This window comes from Salvelinus namaycush, chromosome 6 (assembly GCF_016432855.1).
Source record: "Salvelinus namaycush isolate Seneca chromosome 6, SaNama_1.0, whole genome shotgun sequence".
NCBI lineage: Eukaryota > Metazoa > Chordata > Actinopteri > Salmoniformes > Salmonidae > Salvelinus > Salvelinus namaycush.
The window spans coordinates 37,961,267-37,985,487 of NC_052312.1; the positions used below are offsets into that span (position 1 = coordinate 37,961,267).

The 24,221-nt window shown below is 43.4% G+C and overlaps 1 protein-coding gene across 1 annotated transcript in view; it reads left to right on the forward strand.

Annotated features, from left to right (window-relative positions):
- Positions 1-14,486, forward strand: part of LOC120049373 (synaptotagmin-1-like) — a 52,037-nt gene extending 37,551 nt beyond the window's left edge. The window contains exons 7-8 of the mRNA XM_038995640.1: positions 9,405-9,538; positions 14,280-14,486. Of these exons, the coding sequence (XP_038851568.1) occupies positions 9,405-9,538; positions 14,280-14,486 (341 nt within the window). The remainder of the gene's footprint in view (positions 1-9,404; positions 9,539-14,279) is intronic.
- Positions 14,487-24,221: the final 9,735 nt, after the last annotated feature.

Consider the following 24,221-nt stretch of genomic DNA (forward strand, 5'->3'; position numbering starts at 1 on the left):
ACCTGTGTCATGTCCACTCAAGATGAGGGGCTGTCATTTTGAAACCCTCAGTCAAAGCCACTCTCTCTCTCTGGTAATGAACGCTCTCAGGGTTACAGTATGTATTAGAAACCATTGTTTTGCCCTCTCCGCTCTCTGTGCTGTTCTAGGGGTTTTGCTGAAGGCTTGGTGAGTCATTGTGGGGCCCAGTGTTTTGTCAGGTTGGACTTTGGGAAATTGGTGTCTGTTGGAGACTTTGAGCTCTGATTGAGCTCTGATTCACTCCCCGCTGGCTTTCCACGCGACAAACTCATCTTTTGTCTAAGAAAATCTTCGGCAGCAATCACTTCAGTGTCTCCTATTTTCCTGCAGCTATTTCTCTCAAACAACAACAGTCCCCTACCAATCATTGCCCACCATTATATTGGCAGGAGATAACAGATAGCATCTGAAGTGATTAATGTATGTCTAAACTTTACCTCCAAAATGTGGACAGCAATAGAAACTGCATTTTGTTCTCCAGAACAATGCCAATGTGATGCCAACAGAACATGTGGTTAGACCCAGGTACTCCAGGGATCAGGGGTGTGGGTGGTGGTTACTGGGCTCCACTGTGCAGACCTGCTGTTGCGTGGGAGAAAATACACATGGACAGTAATGATGGCAGTGGGCACTAATGAACACCCTGCTTTATGTTGGCAGGAGATCCCATAGGGACTACACTGAAGTAAAGCTTTGGTTCACTAATGCACCTGTAGAGGCTCATAGATAGACACATTTCTAATGAATTGACCAACTCTGAAAAGCAAGCCTGACGCCATGTTAACAGAATGTTCCATTTGCGATAATGACCACGCATTCCACGCACACACACACAAACACACACACACAACACATGGCACACACTCCTGAGCATGTGCAGGTGTGTGTGTACTGCAGAGAGTAATCCATCTAGTGTTGAGCAGCTTCCCATCCATCAGTGAGGATGGGGCAGAACTCTCCCTGAGGGCCAGAGAACACCATGATGGATACCAGACACTCTCCCATGATGCTCCCCTCGGAACATCACACCATCACACCACCAATACTGTTCTACACAGAAAGGTGGACAGGAGAAAGTGGACAGGAGAAGGTTTTCGCTGCTGCACGGCTCAGAGATAAGCAAAGAAATCACATTTTCTAAACCTTTCCTCTGGGAAGGAGGGCTATGTGTGCGCGGGCTTCTTCTAGAAAGCAGAGCCAGCTGTGTACATTTCCTGTATGGTCCTGGTGATATGGGCCATTCAGGAGCTAGAAATAGGAGCCCACCTGAACCATTCATCACTCCACCCCACAAAGAGCCCCCCCCCCAGCCCCCAAATCCCCCCTTCCACAGCTGGGTCCACCCCACCCCTCCCTTCTCCCTGGCTCTCTCCTATCCATTCCTTGAACCATTTCTAATCCCCTATCCTCCTCTTCCTCCCTGTCCTTACTCCTCACCTTAACCCTCTCCAGGCTGCAGTTACCATGCATCTAGTCCATTTTCCCTCCCCGTGCCTCACAGCCTAGCAGGCCATCAGTGCCCGACTTGCCTAACAGAACCGCTACCTCACACTAGCCCAGGACCTTCCGTCATCTGTCAGAGTAGTGTGCCTGGTAGCCATTAGCCAGAACCCATGCCTCCCCGCTTGCATTTCCACTCGTAGTATTAGCTCTCATCTGTCGCCATTTGCATCATGGGATTGGCCACATCCTAAGCTGTCAATCAAGCTGATGAGGTAATAGAAGGGAGGCGGTTTGAAGGCCAGGCAGTTACTGTGGGATACTTATTCCGAAGGAAAGTGGTTAGTAAGGTTGGCTGGGCTTGACATGCAATATGCCAAGGGTAATTGGTGCATGGTTTATCTAGTGTGTTTAAAAGGTCAAAGTGGAGCCAAGTCTGGGGATTTCTGGTTGAATTATTAACGTATGGTAATAGCATGTTTTCATCTCAGTTGCCATTGGATTCAGGCTCCGAACTATGATTTCCATTTTAATAGCACATTAGACTGGCTACACTGTTGTAGGTGGGTCTGTGTTAGTGTGTGTGTTGCGTGTGTCAGAGTGTGTCAGTCAGTTTGTGCATGGATATGTCTCTCATTGTATACTCAAATGAGCATACTGGATCATAAAATCTGTAAGGGGATAACATCATTTCTAGCCAATGGCTTCTAGCCATCCCAAGACCCTATTGAGAATCATATTGGCACATCATTGTCTATCCAATCTATCCAACTGGTAAAGTACTTAACATTCTCACCTGGGTTTTTACTGGAATGAGAATTATAGGAGCTATTGTTCGACTTTCATGTTACCTATTGAAGTCCCAAACAGTAGGCTAGATAACAGGCGTCTTGTTTCACTCGCACAGCTTATTTCGACGCTCATGTTTTTGATGTCAACCGAACAATGAACAAGGTAGTGAAGCTGAACACAATGACAGCAATTTTACCTTTTTTAAATGTTATCAGAAAATGTAATTGAAGAATAGCTTGTGCTTGGCTTGTTTTGTTCCAGTTTTGAAAGAGAGCGTTGTCATTCCTTTTGAAAGGAGCCAATACTCTGGTATTTCTCCCTCGCTCCGCCTCTGGGTTTGACTAACCAAATAAACAAATACCAAACAAGCATACACGCTTTAGGGCAGAAAATATTGTTTTGGACCCCTGTAGCTAACAAAATTGTGTTCCAATTTAGTTTATCTAACAAGATATCGCAGAGTACTATATCTCAGTTAGACCATTGTTTGAAGAGTCAACTTCTCCAGAAGTGTCTTTTTGCCAGGAGAATAGACGTCAAAGCCTGGCAGATAGATCAAATAACACGCGTGTATATAATAACAATAATTAGTGACTATCTCACGTCGTGACACAGCCAGAACTAGAGGAGGAGGACAAGTAATTGATGGTCTTAGATTGGTCCTTTTCTCCACTGCTGTCCTGTTTATCGAGCATAATTACTGCTCAGCAAACGAGACACCGCTATTTTCATTAAAATATGTATAATTATTCATAATTCTTCTGATTGCCCCAAATAATCGTAACAGCCAGAATCGCTGTATCATGCTGTGCAGCAAAACTTGTTTAAAAAGAGCATCTAATCTAATCATTGTTAAAAGTTCTCAGCTGAGCCACTCCTGAATCATCGTGGAAGGTTTATTTTTTGTCAACAACCTCATAACAGAACTATACCCCTGGAGGGACTCTTATAATACAGTATATACCATACAATCCATCGAAGGCAAGATACTTGTGTCTTTCTCATAATCCTTGCTGAAAATGTACCTTATAGACTAAGGGTGAGTTCCTATATTTAAGTACAGTATATATTGTGACAATGGAACAACTCTCACTAGTATGACTCACCACAGGAGAGAGCTCCAGTACCCGTGGAATTAAAATACAGTTGAAGCCGGAAGTTTACATACACTTAGGTTGGAGTCATTAAAACTCATTTTCCAACCACTCCACAAATTTCTTGAAAACAAACTATAGTTTTGGCAAGTCGGTTAGGACATCTACTTTGTGCATGACACAAGTAATTTTTCCAACAATTGTTTACAGACAGATTATTTCACTTATAATTCACTGTATCACAATTCCAGTGGGTCAGAAGTTTACATTACACACTAAGTAGACTGTGCCTTTAAACCGCTTGGAAAATTCCAGAAAATTATGTCATGGCTTTAGAAGCTTCTGATAGGCTAATTGACATCATTTGAGTCAATTGGAGGTGTACCTGTGGATGTATTTCAAGGCCTACCTTCAAACTCCGTGCCTCTTTGCTTGACATCATGGGAAAATCAAAAGAAATCAGCCAAGACCTCGGAAAAACAATATGTAGACCTCCACAAGTCTGGTTCATCCTTGGGAGCAATTTCCAAACGCCTGAAGGTACCACGTTCATCTGTACAAACAATAGTACGCAATGATAAACACCATGGCACCACGCAGCCGTCATACCGCTCAGGAAGTTCTGTCTCCTAGAGATGAACGTACTTTGGTGCGAAAAGTGAAAATCAATCCCAGAACAACAGTAAATTACCTTGTGAAGATGCTGGAGGAAACAGGTACAAAAGTATCTATATCCACAGTAAAACGAGTCCTATATCAACATAACCTGAAAGGCCGCTCAGCAAGAAAGAAGCCACTGCTCCAAAACCGCCATAAAGAAGCCAGACCACGGTTTGCAACTGCACATGGGGACAAAGATCGTACTTTTGGAGAAATGTCCTCTGGTCTGATGAAACAAAAATATAACTGTTTGGTCATAATGACCATCGTTATGTTTGGAGGAAAAATGGGGAGGCGTTGCAAGCAACATCTCAAGACATCAGTCAGGAAGTTAAAGCTTGGTCGCAAATGGGTCTTCCAAATGGACAATGACCCCAAGCATACTTCCAAAGTTGTGGCAAAATGGCTTAAGGACAACAAAGTCAAGGTTTTGGGAGTGGCCATTGCAACGCCCTGACCTCAATCCTATAGAAAATTTGTGGGCAGATCTGAAAAAGTGTGTGCGAGCAAGGAGGCCTACAAACCTGACTGTCAGGAGGAATGGGACATAATTCACACAACTTATTGTGGGAAGCTTGTGGAAGGCTACCCGAAACATTTGACCCAAGTTAAACCATTTAAAGGCAATGCTACCAAATACTAATTGAGTGTATGTAAACTTCTGACCCACTAGGAATGTGATGAAAGAAATATAAGCTGAAATAAATCATTATCGCTACTATTATTCTGACATTTCACAGTCTTAAAATAAAGTGGTGATCCTAACTGACCTAAGACAGGGAATTTTTACTCTGATTAAATGTCAGGAATTGTGAAAAACTGAGTATGTATTTGGCTACGGTGTATGAAACTTCTGACTTCAACTGTAGTTGTCACTTCTCAAGGCCGCAGGGCTCTTCACTGGCTGTGTGCAGCAATGTGATAACGGCCTATTTCTATGGGTGAAGTATGTTTGCGGGGCACATAGACCATGTCCCCTCACATAAAAGGTGAGTAGAAGCATATAAAGAGAACTCAGCGCCAATGCTGACAACCTACGTACAGTGAAGTGTATAAAGCCACAGGCACCATCAAGAGCCAATCAAATCATTTGTGGTAAATAATACAGTGCTATAGAATAGTATCAGTGTGTTACATACAGAAGCACAGTGGATGTTACTGGAGGATGAGTACATGTGTGTTAAGATAATGAATGTACTGTCTGCACTGTGCCACCTCTCTCCCTCTCTACGTCAATCTCTTTCTCTCTCATCTCTCTCTCTCTCTCTCCACCTCTCTCTCTCTCTCTCTCTCTCTCTCTCTCTCACTCTACCTCTCTCTCCACTCTCTCTCTCTTTCACAGGGGATAGTGAGGCTGTTCATAACAGGGTAATGGACCTCCTCAGTGAGGAGGTTATCACATCAACCAGTCCTGTAGTATTAATGAACCTTCACTGCCCTCACCCAGTGCTCCCACACCTCACCACACAGCATGCCATCAAGCCTCTCGGCTGGAGACCATATTATTTGTTTTGTTTCTCATGCATACTGCCCGGCTGTTTAAGGGAGCTCCAGGTTCACAGCCCCACTCCAGTCATTTACACTGCCATGGTGTGGAAAGCAATGAGGCCAGGTGTTATTATAATGATGAACGAATGGAAAACCAATTTGGTGGTGATTAGGGAAATGCAGAAGTTTGGAAGTGTGTATGTGTGCGTTTGTTCCTGTGTGTGTGAGTGTGTGTGTGTGTGTGCATGCACATGCGCGGCATGTGTGGGTTTTTCCGTGCTCTGTGTGTGTCTGTGGTGTGTGCGACGTAGCTTAGTTGCATGTGAATGATTCATGTCAACTCCAAGTGTGTAAAACCGAGATGACAGTGGATGGGCCTCCTCCATGGCCCATCCAGAACGACGGGAGGGAAACTAAGATGACAGCTGAGCTATATTTAACCTGCTTGTGTTGACGTTCAACATCTCGTACACAGCCCCCGCAAGCCAACATAGCACACTCGAGTAAGCAGCCAACGTGCATGTTTACTAGTAGCTTTCTGTTTTTACCGTTTGGTCTTCACACGCTCAGTAGACTAATTATGATTGGCATTGATAGCTATTCTCTTTCACTTAGGCCTATGATCCGAAATATACAGCAATGTCTAGTTATCGACAAGCTTAAAGCCTAGATCTAAGCGATTCTGTTGAAACCGACGGGGGAACACACAGTAACGCTGAAATAGGCTCGTAACAGTAGGGAATTAATATAATGTGTTTGTTTTGGATGTACACACTGTCATGTTAAAAGGTCCTCTGTCATCTGTTTGACACAGAGCCAGCTGGGATAGAAAAGGTCCTGTTATGGCTGCTGCTCTGACAGATTGCATGGGACAGGTGCCTGCATCGTCTCCTCCACAAACACCTGCAGCCGACGTCGCTCATGTCCTCCCCGTTAGCCACTTCTTCACACACCTGCTGCTTCCTGTTCACTGGGAAGGGAGGGGGACTCTTTATAAATAGGCACAACATATTTTCATTATAACCCGGCCCATTGCCAGTGATCCAGATGAATGACTGTCACGCTTGCAGCAAGGATCTGCCTCTGTATACTAAAGTGTAGACAGACACAAGGAATGGTGAACGCGCTCTTTCTCTCTCTCTCTCTCTCTCTCTCTCTCTCTCTCTCTCTCTCTCTCTCTCTCTCTCTCTCTCTCTCTCTATTTGCGACAGGCGCATCACATCAGCTGCCGCGGCCACTCATCCACAAAATGGGCAGAGATTAGAGCTATCTGGGACGAGATGCCGAAATGAGCCGGATATGAGTTGTGGTGCGTCGCCCGCCCAAAACCCAATAATCCTGGCGGTGAGATAAGAAGAGTCTGGGTAGAATAGGGCTGAAAGCCACGGGACACCACAGGTGTTTTTCTGACGGTGGAGGGATAGGTTATCTGTGATAACCCTGTCTGGATGTTGTTGCTGTGTATATTCAGCCTCAGTCTGAGGATAGCGGGATTAATTTATCCAGTGCTGGTCATTCAGGCCCAGGCCTGAGTGGATGGTCAAGATGAGACAGAGGCAGCCAGATACAGGGTTGGAATGGGAAGGAGTTGGAATGTGTTCATTCGGTTGTGAATATGAGGTCTTTTTTTATACAGAGATAAAAGATTTCTGCACAGGTTCAAGACTGTTGCAACTGATGATCGGGAGCAGGGATGAAGAAATACTTAGCCATTAAACGGAATTGCGTACGTGTGTGAATGCCTGTGTGAGCTACAGCTGTCACAGCCATGGATCAGGATCTGATGTAGCCTCTGTTATCAGTCTGCTGTGACAGTTCCAACCAAGGGGATTGAGCCTAACCTCCACAGATACCTTGGGGACCATACTTAGTTCGTCCACAAACTTCCCTCCATTAACCTCCAATCATTACCTATTTGAAAAGCTTCCTATCAGCGTCAACAGCAAAGGTGTAGAAGTCTGATTGTTTGTAATCGGCTCTCTCATGACACATCTTTAGTTTCCTACAGGGACATTAGTAGAACCTATAAAGAAGGGAACTCAGCTGAAGAGAATTCACTGCACACAACAAAAAAGAAAGAGAAAAAAACTATAAAGGGGTTGTTGATGGAAGAGTCTGATAGAAAGTGGTGATACGGCCGTGTGATGCTCACAGTCCGACACTGGAGAAGATTCCCATTTAGATACTGCTGGGCCTATTCACTAACACACACCTCTCATCCACTGTCTCTTTTATCTTCGCACAGCCCTCACCGCACCGCAGGAGAGTAATAAACGTCACAATGGACACCCGCTCTCGAGGTTGCATTCCCTTTCTCTCTCTCTTTCTCTGTCTCTCTTTCTCTCTTTTTGTTCGAGCTGTTCTCTCCATACTGTCCACTCTCTCTCTCTTCGTTCACTCAGTTCTCTCTGTCTTTCTCGCTGTCACTCTTTGTCAACGTCCTTACTTTTTCTCTCTTTCCCTCTGTCCATTGCCTTTCTTTCTCTCTGTCCTGCTTGTCTTTTTCTCTGTCTCTCAATGTACACTGCGCACACAGCTATGGGATGAACCTGCCAGTGACCAATCAGCTCTTACAGATGTAGGGTCTTCATTTGAGATAGTTTTCTACAGCAGGAAAATATGCCTGCAGCAACAGGAAATGTCAATTATTATGTGAATTATAATTCATCTACATTCTTGTAGGGGTTGATACATTTTTCATTAAGGCAAATCAAGTCTGAAAATTCACAGGTAGCCTAGCCTAGTGGTAAGAGCGTTGGGCCAGTAACCGTAAGGTTGCTGGATTGAATCCCAGATAAAAATCTGTTGTTCTTCCCCTGAGCAAGGCAGTTAACCCACTGTTCCCCGGGCACTGAAGACATGGATGTCAATTATGGCAGCCCCCCGCACCTCTCTGATTCAGAGGGGTTGGGTTAAATGCGGAAGACACATTTCAGTTGAATACATTCAGTTGGACAACTGACAAGGTATCCTCCTTTCCCTCTAAGTTGGATAACAGATGTTTACCATTGCTTTCAAAATGTTTGCCATTGCTAGGAATTCCACAGATGTTCCTTATGAGGATTGATACTGATGCCTTGCTTCATTGGCGCATTACCATGCTGGTGCTCAATTGTAACTGCCACCCCTTCCCTTAATGTGATTGGTCGTTTAGCCCAATTACCATGCCATATCCTATCCTATCCTATTTATTTGTGTTTGTTGATCCTAGAACCAACAACGCTGTCTCATCTTCAAAGATAAATGGCGTGACCTGTTTTCATTAAGATAAGTCTGTCTGCTATCTAGCTCGAATTGGTTTCAATGGCAGTCCATTACCAAGGCTCATTAGCTCTCCAAAACTCAAGTGTCTTGTCTCAAACAGGGTGCCACTCCACACCGTCCTCTCCCCCCTCCACTTCCCGCTTGTCATTAGCATTCCGAAAGGAGTAAAAAAAAGCAGGATTGCTAGCCATGCTAGTCCAACGTCTTGATTGCCAATGATAAAGCAGGACGGCTGATGGGTGAGTCTGTGTCTTTTACTGGTCCTTTTGACCTGATTACCAGAGAGAGGGGAGCCACAGGGCCGGCCACAGCAGGCCTACTCTGTAGAGGCTTCAGTCGTCATTAATGTAGAACGGAAATGAGGCCCTCCAGTGAAAGTGGCGAAAACATGAGCCACTTGAAAAAGCAGCGAAATTCTATTTATAGAAATTGTGCGCAACTCTGTTTCTCTTGCATATGATTTGAAATGGGTTTGTAAGTACGGTGAATATTATCAGACTGTGTGATTCATCTCCCTGTTGATATATCCAAATAAAGGGACAGACAAGGTGTGACTAAAACATATGAGTGTATATACACTAGAAAGGGAGGGTGTATATGCGTTGTGGCAGTAGGTTCTAACCTGGCCCTCTCTTCTTTCCTCAGATCCCTACGTGAAGATCCACCTGATGCAGAACGGGAAGAGGCTGAAGAAGAAGAAGACGACAATCAAGAAGAACACCCTCAACCCTTACTACAACGAGTCCTTCAGCTTTGAAGTGCCATTCGAACAAATCCAGGTAATGGTGTTGTACGTCCCCATGCACATCTTGGGAGTTCCCCATGTTGTTGCAGCATTAAGACTAGATCTAAATGAGCTCAGTCATAAACCACCAAGTCAAGTTTTTTTAAAGGATACTTCAAATAAGACTTAATAAGAGCCAACACCGAGACAAATGACAAGGAGATTGTGTTCAAAGCTTGTGGCTACTAAGAGTGATTTGGTTGCTTAAAATTAGCATGTGAATGTGTGCTCTTTGGCCTGTACAGGATAATCAGTCTCAGGCTCTATTCATCATGGGCCCGATTCAGACTTAGTAAATGTACGCCTTTCCTATTCCTATTCCTTTCCTATGCACTTCTCAGTAGTTGGTATTCAGGCTTACCTAATGCAGGCGCATAATGCATTAGTGTACCTTAAATTTCTATTTTGTCGACAGACTAAATACATCGAAGGAATGGGTTCAGAATATAGGGATCAATGAAAGAAAGCCATCTATCTACTGTATATACATGCATATTTGTCTCAGTTTCAGCACTAACTGGTAGATTTAAAAAAGACTCTGATCTTGTAGATTATTTAAGCAAAATTTATGGTTAGGAAAGTATGTATGAATCATATTTTACAGGTTTGGAGCGCGTTTACGCACAAAATATAGTGATTTGATTCAACATGAAAGTTGAGATACTCAAGTTCATTCCTTTAAATATTTGAAGGTGAAAATAGGTGTACTATAGGGGTTGAACAGTAGTCCTAGAAATCTACCCTGATCCTCATTAATCATGGAACTGTATGACAACGGTCCAGTCATCGTGAACCATGCACCAGGCTTAATAACCCTGTCCTGTTAGGCTAGGCTATGCTAGTCAGCTTTTTTGATGAGGATGCTCCCGGATCCGGGATGGGTAGCCCTGAAAGGCCTTTAGATTGCTACGTGTGGTCTGAGTTCCATAATGACTCAAGTAGGCTACATGTCCCAAATTATTTCACAATGTTAGCCTAATATGATCCACTAATGCTAGCAACCCTCAGGAACAACTACACGGACATGACAGAGGAAAGAAAAGTAAACGGAATGGAATGGAATCATTCAAAATGTAGGCAACAAGTTTATGGAAACTAACACCTAAGTGACAGTTATAAATGTATGTGGCTATTACTGACGGTGGCTCCCGATAGTGGCTAATATTTAACAATACATATTGTGAAATAAAACTGCAAAAAGCCTGGGTATATAATTAAAACATTCTAAAGAGTAATTTTGCAGATTCGGCCCTACAGAAAGCCTATAGCTTGGATCTCCAAATTGAATCTATGCAAATTATGAGGGCATACAAATAAAATCAGATTAACGGCACAGCTATTTACAGCTTACTTCACTGTGGGAAAGGGGATACAATACATATCATGTTGATATGTGTCACGCCCTGACCTGAGAGAGCCTTTTTATTTCTCTTTTTGGTTAGGTCAGGGTGTGATTTGGGTGGGCATTCTAGGTTGTCTATTTCTTTGTTGGCCGGGTATGGTTCCCAATCAGAGGCAGCTGTCTATCGTTGTCTCTGATTGGGGATCATACTTAGGCAGCCCTTTTTCCCACCTTCAGTTGTGGGATCTTGTCTTTGTATAGTTGCTGTTTACCGCTACAGAGCTTTACGTTAGTTTTGTGTTTTGGTGTTTTTTGGTGTCATTTTAAAATAAAGTAAAATGTACGCCTACCAGGCTGCACCTTGGTCTTCTTCTAACAACGGACGTAACAATATGATTTTTAGTTTGATTCCATATGACTGGTTTAACATTTGTCTCCATGGATCATAATGAAAAATCATCTCAAATCAAATCAAATTATATTTGTCACATACACATGGTTAGCAGATGTTAATGCGAGTGTAGCGAAATGCTTGTGCTTCTAGTTCCTACCATGCAGTAATATCTAACAAGTAATCTATCCTAACAATTTCACAACAACTACCTTACACACACAAGTGTAAAGGAATGAATAAGAATATGTATATAAAAATATATGAATGAGCGATGGCCGAATGGCATAGGCAAGATGCAGTAGATGGTATAGAGTACAGTATATATATATGAGATGAGTAATGTAGGGTATGCAGCAGCCACTCAATGTTAGTGATGGCTGTTTAACAGTGTGATGGCCTTGAGATAGATGTTTTTCAGTCTCTCGGTCTACGCTTTGATGCACCTGTACTGACCTCCCCTTCTATATGATAGCGGTGAATAGACAGTGGCTAGGGTGGTTGTTGTCCTTGATGATCTTTTTGGCCTTCCTGTGACATCGGGTGGTGTAGGTGTCCTGGAGGGCAGGTAGTTTTCCCCCGGTGATGCGTTGTGCAGACCGCACCACCCTCTGGAGAGCCTTACGGTTGTGGGCAGTGCAGTTGCCGTACCAGGCGGTGATACAGCCCGACAGAATGCTCTCGATTGTGCATCTGTAAAAGTTTGTGAGTGTTTTTGGTGACAAGCCGAATTTCTTCAGCCTCCTGAGGTTGAAGAGGTGCTGCTGCGCCTTCTTCACCACGCTGTCTGTGTGGGTGGACCATTTCAGTTTGTCCGTGATGTGTACACCGAGGAACTTAAAACTTTCCACCTTCTGTCCCATCGATGTGGATAGGGGGCTGCTCCCTCTGCTGTTTCCTGAAGTCCACAATCATCTCCTTTGTTTTGTTGACATTGAGTGTGAGGTTATTTTCCTGACACCACACTCCGAGGGCCCTCACCTCCTCCCTGTAGGCCGTCTCGTCGTTGTTGGTAATCAAGCCTACCACTGTAGTGTCGTCTGCAAACTTGATGATTGAGTTGGAGGCGTGCATGGCCACGCAGTCATGGGTGAACAGGGAGTACAGGAGAGGGCTGAGAACGCACCCTTGTGGGGCCCCAGTGTTGAGGATCAGCGGGGTGGAGATGTTGTTACCTACCCTGACCACCTCTAAAACAATTGCTATGTGTATTTACAATTCTCTTCTCCAAATGGATTACTCATTTACCTAGCTCTTATCAATTTATAAATAACTGTGCATGGAGAATGCTGTTATTTCTATCAGAAAAAAGAAAGTACATGCTTTTCCCACTTGGAACCGGCAGGTTTGCTCAACCTTATTCATGGTTTCTTCACACGCAAAGGTGGTAGAATGATGAGGGAGGTAAGTCAAGTTCAGAATGCAATGTATTTGTAGACACACCTCCGTCACACCTTCATTGTGTTGGTCTCCACCCCAAACGAATAGCGTGTGAAAAGAATGCTGTTCTCATGCTTAAGTTCAAGGTCAGAATACTCATAGAGAGAAAAGTGCATAAAAAGGGAATTATGTTTCCATTTACACATGCTTAACTCGGGTCGGAATTCCCCCCCATTTGCATTCTCATTAAATGCCTTAATTTCACAAGTTTACAAGACAATTGCACAGGGGAGTGGTGAGAAGTAATGCAATTCTCAACACATCACTGATTACATGCCTTTGGCGTATGATTACATTTGAACATTCAAATAACTCTTGTTGACGGTGCAATTCAGTACCGTTTTTTATCCAGTGCAATGAAATATATATAGAGTACGGATTAGTATGGCGCTCGCACTGTTTGAGAACAAATTACTTTATGAGAAAGCACTTTAAAGCTACTAGGCCCAGAGAATTAAAGAAGATAAAGTGCATGCAAATTGGGCCACGGGGGAATTATCTGTGAGCGGGCGTCTAAACGCCAGGCATAAAAAAGTAATTGCCTCAAATTGATTTAGCACTTCACAGCTCACAAACCACGAGTTTGGTTCCATGTGCCTCCGTTTCAATTCGCAGCCTAACCCCGCCTAGCCTGTGAGGATGCCAATCAGAACATCCCATACCAATTGGAGAGACAGAGGGGTGACAGTGGAGGAAGCCTATACTGCTAAGTACACTCCATCCTCCACAGAGGGTCCTTCTCTTTAAAGGGATAGAACAACCCAAATACAAGTGTCTCTGTCGTTGTTATACCTCAAAAGTGATTTGAGGGGGTCAACTATCTCTTTAAAAGCCCCTTGACTCCAACTGACAGGCTGAGGGACTTGGTGCAGCGTTTCATTACATGCATTGGGAGAACAGTGACTCGGCACCTACACAGGTAGAGCAGCTCCTCTCTCCTCTCTCATGTGGATCTTAGTGTGCCGATTCATATTCCCTTCCAGCAGATGACACACGGATCACCCCTCATTGCTGAAACACTTTGAATAAACACATGCTGAGGCTGAAAGGTTGACCTCTGAGTAAGCTTACAATCTGTTGTGCGTTTGGCTCTGGAAAGATTCAGGACCAGTCTTCAAATGGTGTATACTGTTAATAAACACTTAGGACTGGCTCTTTGAGGGAGAATTTCACTCTTCACTCAAATAGGCCACTCTGTTAGTCAGGAGCATTTGACAGAGTGGAGGTTACTCCCACTTGTCTTCTAATTGTACTGCTTTTGGTATTTGAGAAATTAGCCAAGGTTGTTCTGTAGGTCGCCGAGCAGAGCCTTCATCGTTGTGCTCAATAGAGGAAGTAGGCTGTCTGGGGACTTGAGACAATATTATTACTCTCTGTTACTTTGGGTGAATACTGAGTGCTCAAGAAAACTTCTCAGCACTACACAAATCATAAAACGTCCATGACTATAGTCTGTGAGCTTTAAATCTTACCACTACATTACTTTAGTTACCTGTACAGTGTGTGTATCCCACAAACTCATAATTTCTTCCAATGTCTTCCTCCCTACTTTTCCCCTTACAGAAAGTTCAAGTTGTTGTAACTGTTCTGGACTATGACAAGATCGGCAAGAACGATGCCATCGGCAAGGTCTTTGTGGGCCTCAACAGCTCGGGGACGGAGCTGCGCCACTGGTCGGATATGTTGGCCAACCCCAGGAGACCCATCGCCCAGTGGCACGTGCTGAAGGTGGAGGAGGAGGTGGACGCTCAGCTCTCCACAAAAAAATAGGCAGGGCCCTTTCAGCACCTTCCCCATAGTGCTCTTTAGCCAGTATGTGTAAATACCTCAGTGATATATGGGTCCATCCACCGTCAAACCAATCCAGCCAACACCCATCCTTCCCACCAACTTCATACTACTTGTCTTATCGCCTTCTTTTGTAATTGTCAATGGTTCTTTCAAACCCCTAGGCCCTGTTGTTCAGATTTGTGTTTCTATTTGTCAGGTTGGGAGTCCCCGCCCCTGACCATGTTGTCCATCTCTACGCCCTGATTCCCCCTAACCAAATTCGCCCTTCTTTTAAGCAATATGATCTGTATAGATAGCGCATGACTGAAAGACATTTATTGTACCACAGTTGTATATATCAGTCTGCAGACAAAAATGATTTCTAGTTTATGTTGGTATGTTGTTACCCGTTTCCTAATCTATGTATATCTGGATGTTTTTAATAAGATGTTCTATTTTAAATTATGTAAATGCAGATATAGGAGAGACGATATTATATATTACAGGATAAAACATTTTGACCTTATTGCATTCCAGAGGAAGAAGAAAGCAAATCCAACCTGTAAGATGCTAGTGGAAGTATAGTCACACTGTAAAGGACGGTGTCTGGCTTTATGTTCACTAATGAACCGTTGCAGAGACAAGTTGAAATACACAGAAAACTAGGCCGTTAACTACTATGGTTTCATGGGAAAATATATGCTGCTGAATAGTATACAAGCACATGGTTTCTTCTACGCCTTTTTATACACATTTCTCCATCAGAGGACCTACTTGTTTTGCCTGAAACACAATGTTCTGGAGGATCTCTCAAATCGATGCAAACCGGTTAGCCTTTTTCCTTTTCCTTAAGCAGGGCATCACCTTGTGACACAGTCAGTTACTTTTAAGTGAAATAGGTCCTCATTTGAAAGAACATCTTTTCATAAAATTATCTATTTATTTACTTTTTACAGACCGGTCCTCTTAAACCCAAACGACTATTCCGCCAACCCCCCTCGGAAACTGACCCCATATGAAATAGAATCAAGCAGTAGCCATTGTGTCCTTAAGCTTGTTGAACAATATTTACTTTCAATAGCCTACTTTCAATAGCCTTGTTGTTGGAAACTGATTATGTTCAGGACATTGGAGTCTCAAGGTCTCCATAGATGGAATAATGAGTTTTGACTCTAAGCTTTTAGATGACTATTCTTTAGATAAATTCAGCTGATTTTTTTGTAAACTGCATGATTTTTTAACCAATATTTGCTAAAGGCTGGGACGGGGGGAGATCTACCAACACCTTGGGGCTGTCTCTTATGATAACATCCCCTCGCCTTCAATCTATTTCATCTAGATTAAAGCTGAAGTGAGTGATTTGATGGGTCAGTATATCATTTATATATTGACTGGAAGTAAAGTGAGTTTCTAAACACTGCCATTTTCAGGGAGGTGACACATGTATACTAACCTTCTCTCCATGCACACTCCCACTAGGTAGTGGTCGTAGCTTTGGTTTATCGGGAACAATGTATTTGGCTGCACATGGTGCCCTAAATAGCAGTCTTTGCTTTGCGTTGCCTTCTCACAGTGGCAATAGAGCTAGCCATGTTATACTGCCAATTTTACTTTCTATACGGCTACTGTTTTGCACTGTATGTCTTTTAACCGGCAATAGCTTGTTGACTTCTTTACACTATGTTGACGGGCCTTATTTAAGGACGCTCAATGCGCAGGGGAGCTTCTGTCCAGAAGCCCGACTGGTTCTTGGTATTTACTTAAAGGAACAGTACATGAAAGCAACAACCATATACTGTATCTCTTCGTTGAGTAAACCGTAGTTAGCCAGTTTTCTATTGTTGGCTCTCAGTACAACACCAAGAGAACAATGGGACATAAACAATAACTGTAAAAGTTAATGGTCTGCATAGGTGATAATATTTGTTTATATGTCCTTTACTACGGGTCCAATAAGAGGAATAAGTAAGATGTTTGAATCCATGAAATCCATGAAGTCTCTTATCTTGGAGGAACCTCCATGCATATACTGGATGCTAGCTTCAGGAGTAGTTTCTAAATGTTTTCAATGTTATTGTGTAGTTGATAGCACTATTATGAAAAAGCTATTTGTCATTCCATAGGTGTCTTTGCAGACAGCTTTGTGTATCACTGTGACTGCCGTGCGTGCTTAGAGGTGTAGACTTTATCAATAGCGACAAGTTTGTTCTGTAGTGACGTTGTACTGCCATTTCCCTTCCACAGGCTGAGAGAGTGCGTGGCATCGTCAGTTCTAATAACTGTGCAGTGGCTGGTTGGTTGATTGACAGGGCTACACACAGGAGTTATAGAACATTTTATGGGAGAGCGAGAGTGGTGGGATTCACACAGCATTTCGTTGAGCACTGTGCAATACTTGTATGTCCATCCCATAGTGTTGTGTGGGTTGTGTGCCCGAGAAAAAATTCATATTTAAAGTTGACTCCTATCAAGTGAGACATATTCCTCTCCAGTGAGATGGTTAGGACACAGCACATATAGATTCTGTGGTGGTTGGAGCCTGACATCTAAAATCATTCTGTTAAGGGTTCCCTCCTATACAGTTAGTTTTTTCTTGCACACAGATTCAGCATCAGAAATTTCAGAACATAGTGGGATTGGGAAATACCAAAATATGACACACATACACACACACACACACGTAAACATTTAAATGACCCCTCACCCTCAAAGTACATATGTACATATTTTCATCATTTTCCAAAAAGTAATTTATTTATCATATTGAAATGGTCATGATTATTACCGAAACGTATCACATCTTGTCATGATAACTTCATCCATCATTGTATCAACCTGATCTACTATACCTAATTATGATTATTTTTTATTAATAAGTTATGTTTACAACCCTGTTGAAAATACTTTTATATTTGAAATGAAAACTCTGAATGTACAGTATGGACTGTGTGTTTGTGGTGATTAACTGTGAGATTAGTAGTTGGTACTTTTCTTTCATTGTTGCAAAAATATGTTGATTTGTGTGTGTTTTAATGTATTTATTTAAATGCCCTTTTGGGTAGACCTTCCCCGGATAAACAATACATTCCAGAAACGTTGAACATGCAGTATGTGCCCTAATGAATTACATTCCCTCTTGAACTATATCTTTTTTCATTTAACATATTTGTTATGCATCCCTTAAATCATGAATGACAAAAAACGTTTGTTTAAATAAAACAAGGATAAAACGTAGGCTCAGTATTTGAATGGAATGTGCAGATCCATAGGGGTATGACTAAATCACTAAAGAAAGGCTGTAATCACTATTTAAAGGGGAAGGAAATCAAAATGCTTCAACAAAAGAAAAGGAAAGCGTCAAACTCTTGAGGGGCGGACACTACAGTAAGAGGCAGCAATACAGGATCAGATTGTGAGGTGTGTAACTTACTGGACCACAAGAAAAGCCACTAGCTGCAATGTAATGCTACTTTTACTGGTCCCCCCTACTAAATCATGGAAGCAAAACCCCTCACATCCTATTCAAGAAAAGTCCATACATCTCACTGTGTGACCAGAAACATACAAGATTCTCTAAAATGACGACAACAAAAAGCCACTCTAACCTTTCAAGACAAAGCTATGTAAAGTATTAGAGTCTGATGCGGTAGAAAGATCCTAGTTGCCTTTGTGTATATCAACTGCCTGCTTGAGTATTTCTGTGTTGACATTTTCTCTGTAATCTTGTACAACTGTTTGGGCTGTTTTTCCTGCCATATCGCTCGCGGTGACAGCGAGCTGACAGTTACTGTATATTGCTGTGTATACCTTCATTTTTGATGAGGTGTTTTACAGTTTTGTTTCACTTTGTGTAGTGATTCACTCTGTGGAGTTTTTTGACTGTTGTTATATAACTTCATATACACAAATGATCAATAAAATGTTTTATTTCCTGTTGATACAGAACCTTTTCAAGTGCTTCTTTTTTTCCGGATGCTGGTTTGGTTCACTTACCAACTTTTTATGTGAATTTTGATCTGTGAGCAGATAATACTGACATTCACATTTTAGACAACATGTCTTCATCAGCATTAAGAACAAGAAGCATTGAGTGAATTTAATAATAAACATTGAGTGCTTATGAAGCCTAGATTTATTTTCATTATGAGCCAAATCAAGGAATTGCTGTGATCTATTTAATAAACACAAGAGACCAGAAAAATGTATAAAAGAGTGTGGCGGTATAGCAGCATCTAGTGGTCAAAATCTGGTAAATTCACACTAATTAATCCAAGTGATTTAAATGACAAAAAAATGTATGAGGGGGAAAAAAACATCTCCAGATTCACAGGGAATACATTACATAGTATGGATAGCAATACTACAAGCCACAGCTTCATACTACTTGTCAGACATAGAGAACTGATACTGTATACTGGTTGTTGGGGTAGCAGGCGTGGGGTATGGGGGGTCTGTGTGTGGCTTTTTGACCATTCGTTTGGATTCCTCATCTCTAACTCATTGCTAGAAAGGATGTTAGCTACTATATTTAGCGAATATTATATGAACCCATATATTTAAATGGTAAATTTAGATGCAATCAATTAGCGTAATTTCCCAGCGATCCAATTATATTTCAACAAAATAATGTTGCATGAATGCTAATCTTATATGTTTCTAACAACATAAATGATTTCAGAACAATCTGAGATGGTGGTTGTCAAAATCCTTTCTTTTGCTTTTTGAGATGGAATGACCCTACAATCTTTCAGACATTATCAAATGACTAACAAAGAGAAAGTGAATGGGTACACACAGTGTGAAAGGAAGTAACACATACCTTCTGAGTATTTATTCAGTATACTTGATACATTAGTAACATTTTAATTAATTAATATTTTATTTTATTTCCACTTTATTTAACCAGGTAGGCTAGTTGAGAACAAGTTCTCATTTGCAACTGCGACCTGGCCAAGATAAAGCAAAGCAGTTCGACACATACAACAACACAGAGTTACACATGGAATAAACAAACATACAATCAATAATACAGTAAAAAAATATATACAGCATGTGCAAATGAGGTAGGATAAGAGAGGTAAGGCAATAAATAGGCCATGGTGGCGAAGTAGTTACAATATAGCAATTAAACACTGGAATGGTAAAGTGCAGAAGATGAATGTGCAAGTAGAGATACTGGGGTGCAAAGGAGCAAGATAAATAAATAAATACAGTATGGGGATGAGGTAGATTGGATGGGCTATTTACAGATGAGCTATGTACAGGTGCAGTGATCTGTGAGCTGCTCTGACAGCTGGTGCTTAAAGCTAGTGAGGGAGGTAAGAGTCTCCAGCTTTAGTGTTTTTTGCAGTTCGTTCCAGTCATTGGCAGCAGACAACTGGAAGGAACGGTGGCCAAAGGAAGAATTGGCTTTGGGGGTGACCAGTGAGATATACCTGCTGGAGCGCGTGCTACGGGTGGGTGCTGCTATGGTGACCAGTGAGCTGAGATAAGGCGGGGCTTTACCTAGCAGAGACTTGTAGATGACCTGGAGCCAGTGGGTTTGGCGACGAGTATGAAGCGAGAGCCAGCCAACGAGAGAGTACAGGTCGCAGTGGTGGGTAGTATATGGAGAGTTGGTGACAAAACGGATGGCACTGTGATAGACTGCATCCAATTTGTTGAGTAGAGTGTTGGAGGCTATTTTGTAAAATGACATTGCCGAAGTCGAGGATTGGTAGGATGGACAGTTTTACGAGGGTATGTTTGGCAGCATGAGTGAAGGATGCTTTGTTGCGAAATAGGAAGCCGATTCTAGATTTCATTTTGGATTGGAGATGTTTAATGTGAGTCTGGAAGCAGAGTTTACAGTCTAACCAGACACCTAGGTATTTGTAGTTGTCCACATATTCTAAGTCAGAACCGTCCAGAGTAGTGATGGACGGGCGGGCAGGTGCGGGCAGCGATCGGTTGAAGAACATGCATTTAGTTTTACTTGCATTTAAGAGCAGTTGGAGGCCACGGAAGGAGAGTTGTATGGCATTGAAGCTCATCTGGAGGTTAGTTAACACAGTGTCCAAAGAAGAGCCAGAGGTATACAGAATGGTGTCGTCTGCGTAGAGGTGGATCAAAGAATCACCAGCAGCAAAAGCAACATCATTGATGTAAACAGAGAAGAGAGTCGGCCCGAGAATTGAACCCTGTGGCACCCCCATAGAGACTGCCAGAGGTCCGGACAACAGGCCCTCCGATTTGACATACTGAACTCTATCAGAGAAGTAGTTGGTGAACCAGGCGAGGCAATCGTTTGAGAAATCAAGGCTGTTCAGTCTGCCAATAAGAATGTTGTGATTGACTTAGTCGAAAGCCTTAGCCAGGTCGATGAATACGGCTGCACAGTAATGTCTCTTATCGATGGCGGTTATGATATCATTTAGGACCTTGAGCGTGGCTGAGGTGCACCCATGACCATTTCTGAAACCAGATTGCATAGCGGAGAAGGTACGGTGGGATTCGAAATGGTCGGTAATCTGTTTGTTAACTTGGCTTTCGAAGACCTTAGAAAAGCAGGGTAGAATAGATATAGGTCTGTAGCAGTTTAGGTCTAGAGTGTCTCCGCCTTTGAAGAGGGGGATGACCGCGGCAGCTTTCCAATCTATGGGAATCTCAGACGACACGAAAGAGAGGTTGAACAGGCTGGTAATAGGGGTTGCAACAATTTCTGCAGATAATTTTAGAAAGAGATTGTCTAGCCCGGGTGATTTGTAGGGGTCCAGATTTTGCAGCTCTTTCAGAACATCAGCTATCTGGATTTGGGTGAAGGAGAAGTGGGGGAGGTTTGGGCGAGTTGCTGTACATTTACATTTTACATTTAAGTCATTTAGCAGACGCTCTTATCCAGAGCGACTTACAAATTGGAAAGTTCATACATATTCATCCTGGTCCCCCCGTGGGAATTGAACCCTGGTCCCCCCGTGGGAATTGAACCCACAACCCTGGCGTTGCAAGCGCCATGCTCTACCAACTGAGCCACACGGGACCACGGTAGGGGGCGCAGGGCTGTTGACCAGGGTAGGGGTAGCCAGGTGGAAAGCATGGCAAGCCGTAGAAAAATGCTTATTGAAATGATCAATTATAGTGGATTAATCGGTGGTAACAGTGTTTCCTAGCCTCAGTGCAGTGGGCAGCTGGGAGGAGGTGCTCTTATTCTCCATGGACTTTACAGAGTCCCAGAACTTTTTGAGTTTGTGCTACAGAATGCACATTTCTGCTTGAAAAAGAAAGCCTGAGCTTTCCTAGCTGCCTGTGTATATTTGTTCCTAACTTCCCTGAAAAGTTGCATATCACGGGGGCTGCTCGATGCTAATGCAGAACGCCACAGGATGATTTTGTGCTGGTCAAGGGAAGTAAGGTCTGGAGTGAACCAAGGGCTATATCTGTTCCTGGTTCAACATTTTTTGAATCGGGCATGCTTTTTTAAGATGGTGAGGAAGGCACTTTTAAAGAATAACCAGGCACCCTCTACAGACGGGATGAGGTCAATATCCTTCCAGGATACCCGGGCCAGGTCGATTAGAAAGGACTGCTCGCTGAAGTGTTTTAGGGAGCGTTTGACATTGATGAGGGGTGGTCGTTTGACCGCAGACCCATTACGGATGCAGGCAATGAGGCAGTGATCGCTGAGATCTTGGTTGAAAACAGTAGAGGTGTATTTGGAGGGCAAGTTGGTTACGATGATATCTATGAGGGTGCCAGTGTTTACGGATTTGGGGTTGTACCTGGTGGGTTGATTGATAATTTGTCTGAGATTGAGGGCATCAAGCTTAGATTGTAGGATGGCTGGGGTGTTAAGCATGTCACAGTTTAGGTCACCTAACAGCACAAGCTCTGAAGATAGAGGGGGGGCAATCAATTCACATATGGTGTCCAGGGCACAGCTGGGGGCAGAAGGTGGTCTATAGCAAGGGGCAACAGTGAGAGACTTGTTTCTGGAAAGGTGGATTTTTAAAAGTAGAATCTCAAATTGTTTGGGCACAAACCTGAATACTAAGACAGAACTCTGCAGGCTATCTCTGCAGTAGATTGCCTTTGGCAGTTTTTGGCACCTTTGGCAGTTCTATCTTGTCGGAATATGTTATAGTTAGGGATGGAAATTTCAGGGTTTTTGGTGGCCTTCCTTAAGCCAGGATTCAGACACGGCTAGGACAGATTGTTGGCAGAGTGTGCTAAAGCAGTGAATAAAACAAACTTAGGGAGGAGGCTTCTAATGTTAACATGCATGAAACCAAGGCTTTTACGGTTACAGAAGTCAACAAATGAGAGCAAATGGGGAGTAGGAGTGGAGCTCGGCACTGCAGGGCCTGGATTAACCTCTACATCACCAGAGGAACAGAGGAGGAGTAGGATAAGGGTACGGCTAAAGGCTATCAGAACTGGTCGTTTAGTGCGTTCAGAGCAGAGAGTAAAAGGAGCGGGTTTCTGGGCGTGAGAGAATAGATTCAAGGCATAATGTACAGACAGAGGTATGGTAGGATGTGAGTACATTGGAGGTAAACATAGGCATTGAGTAGTGATAAGGAAGATATTGTCTCTAGAGACATTTAAACCAGGTGAAGTCACCGCATATGTGGGAGGTGGAACTAAATGGTAGGTTAATGCATATTGAGCAGGGCTAGAGGCTCTACAGTGAAATAAGACAATAATTACTAACCAGGACAGTAATGGACAAGGCATATTGATATTAGGGTGAGGCATGCGTAGCCGGGTGATCAAGAGGGGTCCAGCGAGTGGTTGGGCTGGCTGGAGACACGGCGATTCAGACAGCTAGCAGGCCGGGGTTAGCAAGCTAGCAGACCGGGGCTAGCAAGCTAACAGAAGGGCCTTAGAACCCTCTCCTTAGAGCCCTCTCCGTTCTGAGCCCTCTCCTGTACTCCCTGTTCACCCACGACTGCGTGGCCATGCACGCCTCCAACTCAATCATCAAGTTTGCAGACGACACTACAGTGGTAGGCTTGATTACCAACAACGACGAGATGGCCTGCAGGGAGGAGGTGAGGGCCCTCGGAGTGTGGTGTCAGGAAAATAACCTCACACTCAACGTCAACAAAACAAAGGAGATGATTGTGGACTTCAGGAAACAGCAGAGGGAGCACCACCCTATCCACATCGACGGGACAGTAGTGGAGAAGGTGGAAAGTTTTAAGTTCCTCGGTGTACACATCACGGACAAACTGAATTGGTCCACCCACACAGACAGCGTTGTGAAGAAGGCGCAGCAGCGCCTCTTCAACCTCAGGAGGCTGAAGAAATTCGGCTTGTCACCAAAAGCACTCACAAACTTCTACAGATGCACAATCGAGAGCATCCTGTCGGGCTGTATCACCGCCTGGTACGGCAACTGCTCCTCCCACAACCGTAAGGCTCTCCAGGGGGTAGTGAGGTCTGCACAACGCATCACCGGGGGCAAACTACCTGCCCTCCAGGACACCTACACCACCCGATGTCACAGGAAGGCCATAAAGATCATCAAGGACAACAACCACCCAAGCCACTGCCTGTTCACCCCGCTATCATCCAGAAGGCGAGGTCAGTACAAGTGCATCAAAGCAGGGACCGAGAGACTGAAAAACAGCTTCTATCTCAAGGCCATCAGACTGTTAAACAGCCACCACTAACATTGAGTGGCCGCTTGCCAACATACTGACTCAACTCCAGCCACTTTAATAATGGGAATTGATGGAAATTATGTAAAAATGT